The sequence below is a fragment of the Henckelia pumila genome, chromosome 1 (genome assembly GCF_033568475.1).
Source record: "Henckelia pumila isolate YLH828 chromosome 1, ASM3356847v2, whole genome shotgun sequence".
Taxonomy (NCBI): Eukaryota; Viridiplantae; Streptophyta; class Magnoliopsida; order Lamiales; family Gesneriaceae; genus Henckelia; species Henckelia pumila.
This window is the reverse complement of record NC_133120.1, coordinates 72,269,447-72,283,939: the sequence shown is the minus strand read 5'-3', so window position 1 is coordinate 72,283,939 and position 14,493 is coordinate 72,269,447. Positions and strand designations below refer to the sequence as shown.

Genomic DNA, 14,493 nt, shown 5'->3' with positions numbered 1-14,493 from the left:
TTTCGGTTTTCATGATCCGTCCGGTAGATTTCGAATCTGAAGGTATCTTAGTGATAACAGCTGCGAGAGCTTCGTTCTATCTTAAGTTTTATTATGATTCAACATGTTTTGATTTTGAGACCTTGTCAGAATCTGATTTCGGTTGGATATGTTGTTCTTGAGCTAGCTGCGATAGTATATCTAAGTTGGATCGGAAAAATAACAGCGTTTTGATTTGTTATGAATTTTTTAGTATAATTCAAAAGTGGGATGTCGATTTGTGTTGATATTTAAGTTGTTTTTGATGAGTTGATGATGATATGAGTTGAATTGGAGAGTTGAGATGATGTTTGTTGATTTTTGGTTTGCCGTTTATTAGCCGTTATGCCGCCGATTTGAGAATTTTTGAGTATTGATTGAATTAGAGTTGAATTGAGTTTATTTGAATGATATTGAATTTTTATGCATCTCTGTACAGATTTGGTTGAAGGCTGTTGATCTCGGAGTTAGTAGAATTCGAATTGTCGACGAATTGATCGAGATTGATAACGAGTTTACCTTGATTGTTTGATTTGAGGTTGAATGAATTTTGATTGAAATATTTTGACATTGTAACTTTCTTGATTTGGAGCCTTTGATCGAGAATAAGGTATAAGTTGACATCGAGTTGAAAAGGGAAGAACACTCGAATCCGAATTGATTCTCAAGTTCCCTGAAATCACATATTTGCATGTTTAGTTGAATTACATGAATTATGATTGAATGTATTATGATTTTTATATATGCATTCATCTTGAGCATAATGCCATGATTTCATTTCGAATTAGAAGTTTTGGGGACTATAATCGAGTGACCTTGGTTGTTGAGTTCTTTCAAGAGCCCGAATACTCCTTATAGTTGCACCAGAGTCTAGAGGATTGAGATATACATCATCCACCTCGATCGGTGTGAGTCGGTGAGTTAGTTGTGATATATTGTCTTTGGGATCCCAATCGAAGAACCAAGTTTTCCTTTGATTATCATATTAGATAATCCCGAATTTTAAAAACATGCATTTCATTATTTATCTTGAAATATGTTGAAGTTATATCATGATTTTGATATATTATTTGATATTGCATGTTATGTTCCTTTTACTGGGAATATTATTCTCACCAGAGTTATCCGGCTGTTGTCTTGTTTTTTTATGTGTACTTGGCAACAGATGGGGCAGGATCGAGTCAAAGATGACATGACTAGTTCGGGTTGTGATTGATAGAAGTGAGGAATTGGTTTAGAATTCGAAATTGTATATCGACTTGTATTGTATTTTGAAATGTAGTAACTATGAATCGATGCATGTTTCTACCTTTTGAGTACTCTCGATATTTCATGTATTATTAGAATACTAGATGGATGTATTAATGCATGTTGTGATTGTTATTTTGAGTTGATTATGGAAATTAGGCGATCTGTTATGCCTTTAATTTTTCTTATATTAGCAGGGCACGGACCCCATGCCTACTCCCGTGCCTGGTCCGTGTATCTTCGCTTTTGTTATTGTTCTGATTTTGGCCATGCACGGACCCCGGACATGCATAACTTTGAGTTTTTGAAATGTTGTGCACGGACCCCTGTTATGGTTTATATCAAAGCGATCATGATGATAATAATTGTGGAATAAAATAATCAACAAAAACACCAAAGATTTACGCGGTTCACCCAATATAGGCTACGTCCACGGAGCTGCTGCAAATATTTTATAACCAGAGAAATATTACAAGTGTATACAAAATATTATATCTTACCAAACCCAAACCCCGAGTATTACCGAGAAATAATTCTTTAACTCACACAAGAGAAACACTCAAAAAAAAATACTAAGAAACTCTTTTTCTTAACTCTCTTTTCTTCTTTTTTTTTCTCTCGAATTGGGATGCCTAAAACGGAGGAATGAGGAGCCATTTTATAGGCTTCCTTTACGCGTTATTTACGCGTGAATTAAATTCAGCAGCAGACAACCACCACTTACCACCATTTAATGCTCACCTAAAATTTCTCCCACTTTAAGACTTGATTCCAATCATGGATTTACACAGTCAATGCAGCAGCTCATGCCTCATCTCTTATACTTGCAGTACAACTAAAGTTGAATATAACTTCAGTTTGTCAGTGGTCACTGCCTTTGTGAACATATTAGCTGGGTTTTTACTTCCAGAAATCTTCTCGAGCATCAAGATTCCATCTTCAAGAACCGATCTGATGAAATGGTAACGAACCTGTATATGCTTCGTCCTAGCTTGATAAACAGGATTCTTTGTCAAATGAATAGAACTCTGACTGTCACAGTGTAATGTGCTATCCTCAAACTTCTGACCCAATTCCTCAAGGAATGATCTCAACCAAATCATCTCTTTGCTTGGTTCTGTCACTGCATCGTACTCAGCTTCAGTAGTTGAAAGTGCACCCAACTTACTGTCGTACCACCCAATGCGAACACATATCCAGTAGTACTCTTACTGCCGTATAGATCACCACCCATGTCGGCATCGACATATCCTTGTAAGTCCTGATTAGTCCTCCTAAAGCATAGAGATAAATCAGCAGTACCTTTCAAATACCTGAGAATCCATTTCACTGCTTCCCAGTGTTGTTTTCCCGGATTGATCATAAACCTTCTCACAACTCCCACTGCATGTGCTATGTCTGGTCTGGTGCACACCATTGCATACATGACGCTTCCGACAGCAGAGGCATAAGGAACCTTATTCATATAAGCATGCTCCTGCTCTCTCGATGGTGATTGAGCTTTGGTTAGCTTGAAATGACTAGCCAAATGAGTACTAACCGGTTTAGCTTTATCCATGTTGAATCTGCTAAGAATCTTTTTCGCGTACTCTGCCTAAGATAACTTCAAGACTCCGTTCACCTGATCTCTTAAGATCCTCATTCCAAGGATTTGTTTTGCAGCTCCCAAATCCTTCATTGCAAATTCTTTTGATAACTCTCTCTTGAGTTTATCAATCTTTTCCAGACAAGATCCTGCTATCAACATGTCATCCACATATAGCAGTAGAATGATATAAGAACCATCAATCTTCTTCACATAAAAACAGTGATCTGCTTGACACCTTAGGAAATCGTTGTTAATAATGAATCCATCAAACTTTTTGTACCACTGTCTTGGAGCTTGTTTGAGACCGTACAAGCTCTTCTGAAGTTTGCATACTATTTTCTCCTTTCCTCGTACTTCAAATCCCTGTGGCTTCTTCATATAAATTTCTTCATCCAAGTCACCATGAAGAAACGTCGTCTTTACATCCAACTGCTCCAGATGTAAGTCTTCCTTAGACACTAGTCCAAGTACTGTTCTGATAGTGGTTAACTTAACCACTGGAGAGAAAATATCGGTGTAATCAATGTATTCTCTTTATTGAAAGCCTTTTACAATAAGTCTTGTCTTGTACCGTTTGCTGCCATCATGTTCTTTTAACCGGTACACCCACCTATTGTGTAATGCCTTCTTGCCTTCCGAAAGTTCCATCAACTTTCACGTTTGATTGGATGATAGTGAATCCATCTCATCTTCCATGGCTAACTCCCACTTGGTTGAATCATAATTTTGCATTGCTTCTTCAAAAGTTTCCAGTTCAACTTTATCTGTCAGCAAAATATAATGAAGTGCAGGGGAGTATCTCTCAGGTGGTCTTATTATTCTCGAAGATCTTCTGAGCTCAATCAACGGAGTTTGTGGGTCAGCTTCTTGTGCAGTTTCTTCTTCCTGGTTACTATCCTCTGACTCATTCATGGGAATATCTTTCAATGGAACTTCATTTGTCTTCTTGACTTCAGGACAGTTATCTCCAGCTGGAATGTCTGATTTGTCCTTGTACAAAACTTGCTCATTAAAAATGACATCTCTGCTTCGAATGATCTTCCGATTTTATTCATCCTGGAACTGATAACCAAACTCATTTTCTCCATAACCAATAAAGAAACACTTCTTTGATTTAGGATCAAGTTTCGTTCTGCTGGCTGAATCAATATGAACATATGAGAAACAACCAAACACTTTCAAGAACGAAAGGTTTACTTCTTTGCCGCTCCAGACCTCCTCTGGTGTTCTGCAATCAAGTGGTACCGAAGGTCCTCTGTTTATCAAATATGCTGCAGTGTTAACTGCATCAGCCCAGAATGATTTCGGCAGTCCAGCGTACAATCTCATGCTCCTGGCACATTCATTCAGGGTTCTGTTTATTCTTTCAGCCACACCATTTTGTTGAGGTGTACCAGAAATAGTTTTCTCCATATTGATCCCGTTCAGCGCACAATACTTCTTGAACTCATCATTTTCATATTCTCCTCCGTTATCAGACAGTAAGCACTTCACCTTCAAGTTTGTCTCATTCTCCACCATGGATTTCCACCTTTTAAAGGTCTTGTAAACATCAGATTTATTTTTTAGAAAATAAACCCAAACTCGAATCGTCGATGAATGTGACGTAGTATCTTGAGCCTCCAAGGGATGTCACAGAAGTTGGTCCTCATACATCAGTATGAACCAGCTCCAATTTTGATGATTTTGGTTCTCTACCGCCTTTCGAAAAGCTTACTCTTTTATGCTTTCCAAGAACACAACTTTCACATAATTTGTGTTCGATAGTTTTTAACTCCGGTAGCTTTCCTTTTGATATCAGCATCTTCATTCCTTTCTCACTCATATGTCCAAGTCTACGATGCCATAGACTTGAGTTATCTCAAGCATCCACGTCTTCTAACATGTCTCTGCAATTGGAAGTCATGTAGAGAGTTCCATTTTTCTGTCCTCGAGTAAAAATCATGGCTCTTTTGCTCACTTTCCAAGAGCCATCACCAAAGGTCACTTTATGGCCTTCGTCATCGAGTTGTCCCACTGAGATCAGATTTCGGGTCAACTTTGGTACATGCCTTACTTTTCTGAGTTTTCAGATAGATCCGTTTGACATTTTCAAACTGATATCACCCATACCAGCTATTTCCAATGATTTTCCATCAGCCAGGTAAACTTTTCCGTAATTACCAGCAATGTAATTACTGAATACCTCACGATCACTGGTGGTATGAAATGAAGCTCCAAAATCCATAACCCAAGAATCAACCGGGCTTTCTATGGATAGTACTAAGGCATTATGTACATTCTCAGTAACAGCATTTGCATTATTCTTGGGTGATTTGCAGTTCTTTTTTATGTGATCAGTTTATCCACAACTCCAGCACTTCAATTTATTTTCGAAGTTATTTTTGTCTTTTCCACTTCTTGATTTGGATCTGCCACTCCATCGGTTAGAACTCTTTTCGACACTCCTGCCTCTACCCCTGTTCGCAGATGATTATGTCCCTTTACCCGAATCCCTCCTTTGAACGTCTTCACCAAGAATTCGGTCTCGGACATCTTTGAATTGTAATTTTCCTTTTCCAACATAATTTCTAACCGCTGCCCGCATCGGCTCTCAAGCATTTGGTAAAGATGCCAAAAGAATAAGTGCATGGATCTCATCATCAAATTTGATTTCAACTGATGTTAGCTGGGAAACAATCGTGTTGAATTCATTAATGTGTGCTGCCACCGAAGCACCTTCCTCCATCTTTAAGTTGAATAACTTTTTCATGAGGAACACTTTATTATTTGCTGATGGCTTCTCGTACATGTCTGACAAAATGGACATCATCTCCTCCATAGTTTTTGCCTCCGCCACGTTGTGTGTCACGTTCTTTGTTAGGGTCAATCGTATTATCCCTAACACCTGTCGATCAAGGAGCTCCCACTCATCAGCCTCCATATTTTCTGGCTTTACTCCGAATAATGGTTGATGTAACTTCTTGCTAGACAGATAATCTTAAATCTACAACCTCCAGAACGTGAAATCTGTACCGTCGAACTTATTGATTCCAGGTCCCGATCCGTCATTTCCAGCCATCGCTTCTCCTGCCTTAATAAAATTTCAAAAAATCTTTTCTCATGTGGAAGATCAGACAAAGCTGCAACCACAGATCATACTCAGAATTTTAAGAAATTTTTCACCAAGGCTTCCGGACACCGTAACCGCTCTGATACCAGTTGTTATTGTTTATACCAAAGCGATCATGACGATAATAATTGCGGAATAAAATAATCAACAAGAACACCAAAGATTTATGTGGTTCACCCAATATAGGCTACGTACACGGAGCTGCTGCAAATATTTTATAACCGAATAAATATTACAAGTGTATACAAAAGTAGGGGTGTTCATCGGTCAGTTCGGTCCGGTTTTTGGTTTTTTATTTTGGTTTTTCCGGTTTTCGATTTTAAAAATATATAATCCGATATCCGAACCGTTTTACTTCGGTTCGGTTCGGTTTTTTACTAAATCGGTTCGGTTATTTCGGTCGGTTATTTCGGTTTTGATATAATTATTTTAATTAATATTATAAATATATTTTAAAATATAATATGTTATCTTTTAAATGATTTTTTTGTAAAATATTTAAATTCAAAGTCTAAATGACTTAAATAAACAACAATCAACTAAAAATTATTTAAAATGATTCTTTATTCATTAGGTATCATCTCATAAAATATATAATATAAACAATTATATAAATAAAATTATTAATTTAATAAAATTTTGGTTTTTTCGGTCGGTTCGGTTTTGAGATATATAATCCGAAACCGAACCAAATAAATTTCGGTTTTAACATTTATATCCGAATTTCAAATTTTGGTTTTCGGTTCGGTTCGGTGTTTGGTTTTTTTGGTTTGGATTTCCGGTTTTTTCGGTTTTATCTGAAGTTTGAACACCCCTATACAAAAGATTATATCTCACCAAACCCAAACCCCGAGTATTATCGAGAAATAATTCTCTAACTCACACAAGAAAAACACTCAAGAAAAATACTAAGAAACTCTTTTTATTAACTCTCTTTTCTTTTTCTTTTTTTCTCTCGAATTGGGATGCCTAAAACAGAGGAATTAGGAACCATTTTACAGGCTTCCTTTAAACGTCATTTACGCGTGAATTAAATTCAGCAGCAGACAACCACCACCAACCACTATTTAATACTCACCTAACAACCCCAGCACAGAGAAGGCACGGAGTCCGTGCAGAAAACAAAGAGTTGAGTTTTAGTGTATTTTTGGGCACGGACCTGAGCACGGAGATGTGCACGGAGTTCGTGCATGCCTTTAAAAAAATTCTTTACTTTTGCGTTGACTCTCTGTTGATGCTTGAATGATCTATTCTCGATTAGATGATTAAAACTGAGATCGTCATAATATGAATTAGAAATAATTCCATATGAACTGAAAATCAATGATGATCGGTCTCTTCAAGATTTTGCTTAAAAAATATTCAACTAAAAACTGAAAAATACGCAGAACAATGGTAAGAAAAAAATAGAAATATAAGGAAGAAGAAAGAGGAAAGAAAAAAACGCAGATAAAAAGAAAGAATAAGAGGGATGAGAGGGAAAAACACATATATACACTCTATCTAATATTTTAAATGAGGGACAATATAGTCTTTTTGTTCAGAGTTCTATCTATTGAATTAAAACCAAGACCGGTTCTATATCCCCAATTTTTTCCAAAAAACGGATATCACAAGAAAGCTTACGTCATGAGATTTCCGAATCTACGATTATTTTTGAAATCTATCCAACAACGATGAAGTTATGACCATTGTAAGAAACGTAAATGGCTGAGCGACCCTACTCAACTGGCTCATCTCAAAAAGATATATGCTCGATAAGATATGCGCATGCAGCATAATATCTCAAAACAATAACATACATCATACAATATGCAATCACATAAACATGCAAACCCGCTGGCTATCTCAATCAGTATTTACATACTTCAATAATATTCCTAGATGTCCCAGCATCTACAGTTCCATACTACAAATCAAATTAAACGTGCATCACTAAATATGATCTAAAAACCTTAACTACAAGATACTCTCTAATCTCTTTAGGGATCTAGAGTTATACATGTGTCCGTCGTTAGCCCGTTGATGTCAAAACCCTAAGTTCGAAATTATATTTCAAAGCTTCAAACAAATTCCAACAACTAAACAAGATCAACCCTAAACTGAACGGCGGCCGGCGACGTCAAGAGGCGGCGACATAGCCAATCGTCGGAGTTGGAGTTTTCTCAAGCAAGCAAGCTGAAATCTAGTTGAAGCAAAAACACAAACACTTTGTAACGTCCCAAAATTCGGGAACACTACTAAACATATATTTTTTTAAATTTCTTGGGACAAAAATTTTTCGAAAATAAAATCTTATGTCAATTGTCAATTGGTTAAATGTGTACCACCAAAAAAAGATAAAATAGTTCTCAACAACTTTGTCAACAAGGGCCAACAATAAAATGAATAAAACTTGTTTTTTTTCCTCAAAAATAAAGTCGTCTCACAAAATTGACATGCAAAACATTCTAATAAAGTTTTTGGGTATGAATAAATTTGTTGAGAAACGAATCAACCAGATATATATATTTAAAATGAAAAGTAATATTTTTTATATTAAAATTAACATGCGAGACCTTCTAATAAAAGTTTTTGGGTATGAATAGATTTGTTGATAAACGTATCAACCCGATCAATATTTAAGATGAAAAGTAATATTTTTTATATTAAAATTAATATTTTTTCATTAGTCGGATCTAGCAGAATATCCTTCTCACAAACTAACTCGAATAGTGTAATCGTCTCGTCTCATAAGAGTTTTGAACATTGAAAAGATAAGTTTTGAAAGTTAATATTTTATAACTTCCAATTAGTTTGACAAGGATAAATATGACAAGAACGAGCACATAGGAATTGCTTCCCATTTTTTTAAAATGAAAATTATACCCTTTTTATTTGTCGTATTTTATCAGTAGTTAAAAGTTAAATCACCTCGTTATTAACTAATATTTTGGGAAATTCAACCTTACAGAGGGAGGTGACGCTTGGAAGTTGGAGCCATGCAGTTTCACATATGTTATGAAGGAATTTCGGGGAATATTTTCATTATATATAAGCATTGTAAAACTAAATAGTAACATTGGAATTACACAGTTGATAGTAGACCATGAATTAAGGCCTAGGTCTAGGTCCATACTATACACTAGTTCATTATTTTTTTCTCGATGTTAGACCTTGTCCAAAATTAATTATATAAAGGCCTCTCTTCTTTTGGGGACTTTCGAATTTTGAGTATTCCAACTCACAAGAAAAAGAAACCATTCGTGGCAAAGGGACTAGACCGAGATATCATCAGTATTGTGTAAAATATGTAAAATCGAACGTTTTATCGAAAACTATAGATAATGACAACAATGCAATTCATATCCCTTAAATTATATACATACCTGTTTCGAGCAATGTTTCAGGTAATATATGGATTGGCCCAAGAACCAATTATGAATTTAGGGAGTATCTTTGATCTTCTGAACAGAGCTAGGTACCAAATTAATATAGGTATTTTTTTATTTGACGAGTATTTTAGTCACATATTAATTAATCTTGTTTAATATTGAATTCAAACTCACGTTACTTTTCTCGTGAACCCGAGTTTTAACCATATTTGTTATTTTTCATAAATGTAGCAAAATTAAAAGAGTTCGCAAACTTGAGCCAAAGGCCGATTATTTTTATAAAATCAAATAGTAGTTATGTAGAATAAGAAATGGGCTTTCGAGCAAGGGCAAAAAGGGCTACTTGAAGTGCACCATGAGTTCTGTAAGTGCCCTTTTACATTAAAAACTATGAACATGACTAAATGCGTATGAATGTTCGAAAATGATGGTGCTTCATTCCAAAAACTCAGACTAACAGCGTACAACATTAGCAGAAAATTGAATCTACTAGGAATCTAGTCTACAATCTGTCAACCAGGCTCAAGTGTTTGTACCTTAATCCGATCATATTCTGTGACTGCAAAACTTTTAGCATGTCTATGGCTACAATAGCATCGTTTAACTTGCGGATCTTCATTTGACACAGCCAAATAATTCAGACAAATCAGTTTCAAGTTTTTCTGCTCGTGAATGCAAGGAATAAATTTCAGACACGTGTTTGCCCTGTCGATAGGTGCACTACAACGTGAGAGCAATGCGCGAAGCAGCAGAGGCTATCCACTCTCCATCCTTCCCTCATTCATCTTGCAATGAATACTGCAAAAACTACAGTGGAATGGGTAATTTCCATAAAATATGATGCTACCATTGGAAGATTAGAAATATGCGCACACAACATTTTTACTCTGTGATCAATCAACTCGTTTTTTGTTTTACTGTTAGTTGAGTGAGAGCACTAAACAAGCATGAAAATTTCCAAGGAAAAATTATGATAAGAAAGACAAATTCAGGGACTAGATCAGTAACTTATTAGTACAGAAACAATGTAAACTAAGCCAAACAACTGGAACATTAATTGGTAAACAGTCCGTACAACCGGAAGGAACTAATCCTTGAACTATCACTACATGTTTCGCATTTAGGACTACACTAGGCATCCGGATAGATTGATTAATTTACCCTTACCACATAGCCCACATTGAAATTAACAAAAACCACATGTTAGAATCTTATAGGATTCGAAAATCACCAAGAGCTAGTTCTTGCCATTCTCAGTTAAATGCTCTTCTTTTCCCACAGCAACCATGACCTTCTTCAAGATTGACTCGGTCGGCAGATGAGAGTTCTCCACAGCCTTTGATATGGCTTGCCATTTCTCACCATGCTTTGGTTCTGCAGCGATGCATCTGTTCAATACATCCATCTGATACTCTTCTGTACCATGCTCGAGTTCAAATTTATAGTACAACACCCAGAAATCCCCAACATCAGGTGCAAGAGTAACTGCTCGGTTGAACCAAGACCTTGCTTTGTCGAATTTTCTGTCAAGCCAAAATAACTTTGCCACTGCTGCAAGGACATGGGGATTGTCCGAACATCTTTTGAATGCATCCATGCTCTTGCTTTTTCTTTGAGGCCGAGGAACCATCTCAATTGAAGCAGCCCAGAGGATGCCACTAGTCGGGCACTCCTGCATTGCCTTTGCCATCAAATTATCAGCTTCTTTCTTGTGACCGTGTCGAGACTCAGCCCGCACTGCAGCAAGCCAGAGTTCAGGATTTTGGGGATTCTTCTTCCTGGCCATGGTCAGAACAGCGCGCGCCTTACTCAGACCATTACTCATACCATTTACTTTTTCAACCAGGTGTGCAAGTGAAAGCCACAAAGGAATACAATTGGGGCAGTGCTTAAGGCCCAATTCATATGTTTCCTTTGCTTGTTCTAGGTTCCCCAGTCGTTCCTCCAACTGCCCCAGCATCAACCAGAGTTTGAAGAATGAAGGGAAGATCTTTAACCCTTCATCTAGTAATCTCCTTTCCTCAGAAGTGTTTCCCAACTCTCTCTCAACGATCGCCGATTTCATCCAGACCCTCTCGGTTCCTCCCCTTTCTCTGGCCTTTGCAAGAAGCATTCTAGCTCTTTCAGGTTCATGGTTTTCAAATTCAAGCTTGAACGCAGCAAGCCATATTTCCTCAGAATTGGGAATTGCTGCATATGCTTCCTGAAGAATCGCTCGTGCAGCAGGCACATCACCAGCAAGCCACTTTTCCTTGGCACCCATTAACCATAGAACTTCAGCATGTGGTATATAAGTAACTGCCTTTCGCAGTAGAGCATCAAGAGACTCCCTAGTTCCATGACTCTTTTCCAGCTGTGCTGCTTTAAGCCATATACTCTTCTTGGTCAAAAAGACGGTAAGAGTATGCGAGTAGATTGCTCTTGCCGTCTCAATGGAACCTCTCTTCTTGCATTCCTCAGCATCAGCAACCCAAGTCCTCTTTCTATCCTCTTCCTCTACTCCAACCTCAATAGTGTTGTGAATAATAGCCTGACATGTTGCAATGGAACCAGCTCGTTCAGCAGCCTCCGCTTCTTTCATCCACGCTTCTCTGTCGATTTCCAGGCCTTCTTTCTGCAAAGAACGAATACCCCTTTCAATAATTTTCCCAACCATTGCAGTATTCCCATTCGCTTCTTCCAACTTAGCAGCGGTAATCCATATAGCTGGCTCCTTAGAAAGCTTCTCTCTTGCTTTATTCAAGACCTTCTTCGCATTTTCATAAGTCTCCAATCTAGCCAGCGCTAGCCAAAGTTCCACATGCAAAGGGCAGCATTCCACTGCCCTCTGCAGCAACACTCTCGCATCTTCCTCATTTGCAAGTTCCACGACTGCTTTCCAAAGCCTCACAGAATCCGGAATATTCTCAAGCGCTTTTCTCAAAACCCTGCCCTTAGTCGCATCATCCTGCTCCAGCTTTGCCGCCTGCATCCACAACTTCACTGAATTTGGTATTGCCTTCACACCCTTGGCAATTACAGCCTTGACGTCAACATGGCTCGCCAGACGGCAAGCCTCCAACCAAACATCCTCCGACTTTGGGCATTCCTCACACCCTTTCTTGATCATCTGCTGAGCAGTCGGAATCTTCCCTGCCACCTCCTCCAACCTTGCTGCAGCAATCCATCCATGTGGATGCTTGGGATTTGTCTGTGTTACAGACTTGAGCAACAACCTAGCTTTATTTATATCAGATACTTCGGCATCACTGGTAATTTTCATGCTCTTCAAATCCGTCAGGTAACCTTTTGGATCCACAACTGTCAACCCAGAGACCGAATCGGATAATCTGTCTAACTTGAGAGACAGCACTGTTCCTCTCCCTTCACCAACGGCAGTCAAATCTGTAACAGGGGTCTGTGCCCAAGGAGTTTCAGTTCCGCCAACAGCCCTACTTTTCGGATCCAAGGCACTTACATGCTCTTTCTCCTGCCTCGCCTTCTCCAATAGAGTATCCGGCACAGGGACAAAACTCTCAAACCTCTTCTTCTTATTCCTCAAAGAATAATCCCCAATTTCAGGTATACTGTCCCACTCATCAGCTGACAACGTGTAAAGCTTCCTCTTCAATTCTGCAAATTGTTCTGTAATCTTTGGGTTGGAAGCTCGATATTTCTCAATTTCCTCCTTAAGCCTAGCTTCCCTCCTATCTTTCCTACGCGAGTCCATCCTCTTATCAATAGCCTCCCACACCGCATCCGCCTCTTTATCCTCATCATCATACTCCGCAGATGCAAACAGTCCAGCATCATTCCCCTCAAACTCATCAAACTTCTGATTCTCGTCATATCCCTTCTCTTCATTCTCTTCCTCCTCATCCTCCTCACCAGCGCCCTTCCCACGACCCCGGCCAACACCAGCAGGTCCCGCAGGTGCTCCGATCGCTGAAGCGGATCGATCGGGTAAGTCGGGTGCAGCTCGGGCTGGACCAATATCAGAACGTGTCGTGAATCCAGTGGCACCACGACCAAGGCCGGCCACATAATTCGGCGGTGGTTTGGACCCAAGGAAGTCCAATCTGCTCTTGGGAGGCACGGGAGCCTGCATATCGCCGAGAAACCCCTAACTGTGAGTGAAGAACAGGCCCCTCCTGTGACAATTACGTTGGATTTGATTTGGTGGGAGAAATCGTGATTGAAGGATTTGGATTCAGAACTAGGGTTTGGCTCTCGGAGAGTTGACAAACACCATCGCCACAAACTTCTATCGAGTCACGTATTAATGAACGCTGATTAGTTTTTTTTTTATTATTTTTTTTCAAGGTTCTCAAGGTCAATTATTTTAAAATAAATATTAAATAAAATATTAAATTAATCATAAATATAAAATTTAATAGATAATCAAGTTTTAAACTATAAATATTCATATTTATAAAATTATTTTCATTTTTTTAAAAAAAGTAAATATTCGGTTCTAAAAAGCGTTCTCTTAATCGAGTTTAAGCGTATTAAAATTTAAGCAAGATTAAGCGAGCTTAAGCGAGCTTTTTAGAACACTGTTTTTTTACGACAAAATTAAAAAAAACCCTTGTTTAAAAAAAATTATTAAAATGTTTTTAAAAATTTTTTTAATAATAAATATTTGTTTGGACAACTATTCTTTAATATATTGATTAAAATTTGTGTCCATAAAATTTGTCAATATCTTTAAAGTTATTGATTTTAAATATTTCTGAATGATATTGATGCATAATTAAATAATAATTACGATATTCTTAAAATTATTGATATAGTTTATGAGATTTGTTAATATTCTTGAAGAATATTAAACTATCATACTGGATGTCTTCTTAAATATTTTAATAAAATATTTATTTAGTGTTAATAAGAAACATATCTATTATTATTTTTTCTATTATAAATATGTGAGTTTCATTGTGAATTTACTTACATGACTATATATCATTTTTTATTATTATATAATTAATGTGTTTTTTATGTTACTAGTATAAAAATGTGAATTTCATATTGAATTTACATGACTATCTTTTTTCATTATTACATAATTAATGTGTTTTTTCTCAATTATTTATTTATTTATAAAACTTTTCAATTAACTTATTTATTTAAATTTATTATACTATGCACTCTTTCAAATGAAAAAATTAAATTAC

The 14,493-nt window shown here is 37.2% G+C and overlaps 1 protein-coding gene across 2 annotated transcripts; it reads right to left on the bottom strand.

The window, feature by feature from the left end:
- Positions 1 to 9,772: 9,772 nt before the first annotated feature.
- On the bottom strand, positions 9,773 to 13,585 carry LOC140876409 (protein STABILIZED1). 2 transcript variants are annotated; one of them, XM_073280361.1, is made up of 2 exons: positions 10,572 to 13,585; positions 9,773 to 10,147 (listed from the first exon to the last, which is right to left on the bottom strand). In XM_073280361.1, the coding sequence occupies exon 1, from the start codon at positions 13,425 to 13,427 to the stop codon at positions 10,578 to 10,580; it is 2,850 nt and encodes a 949-aa protein (XP_073136462.1). In that variant the 5' UTR covers positions 13,428 to 13,585; the 3' UTR covers positions 9,773 to 10,147; positions 10,572 to 10,577. The 2 variants fall into 2 exon arrangements, with proteins under 2 accessions (XP_073136462.1, XP_073136468.1); XM_073280367.1 differs by having other exon boundaries at positions 9,773 to 10,138.
- Between the last annotated feature and the right edge of the window lie 908 nt (positions 13,586 to 14,493).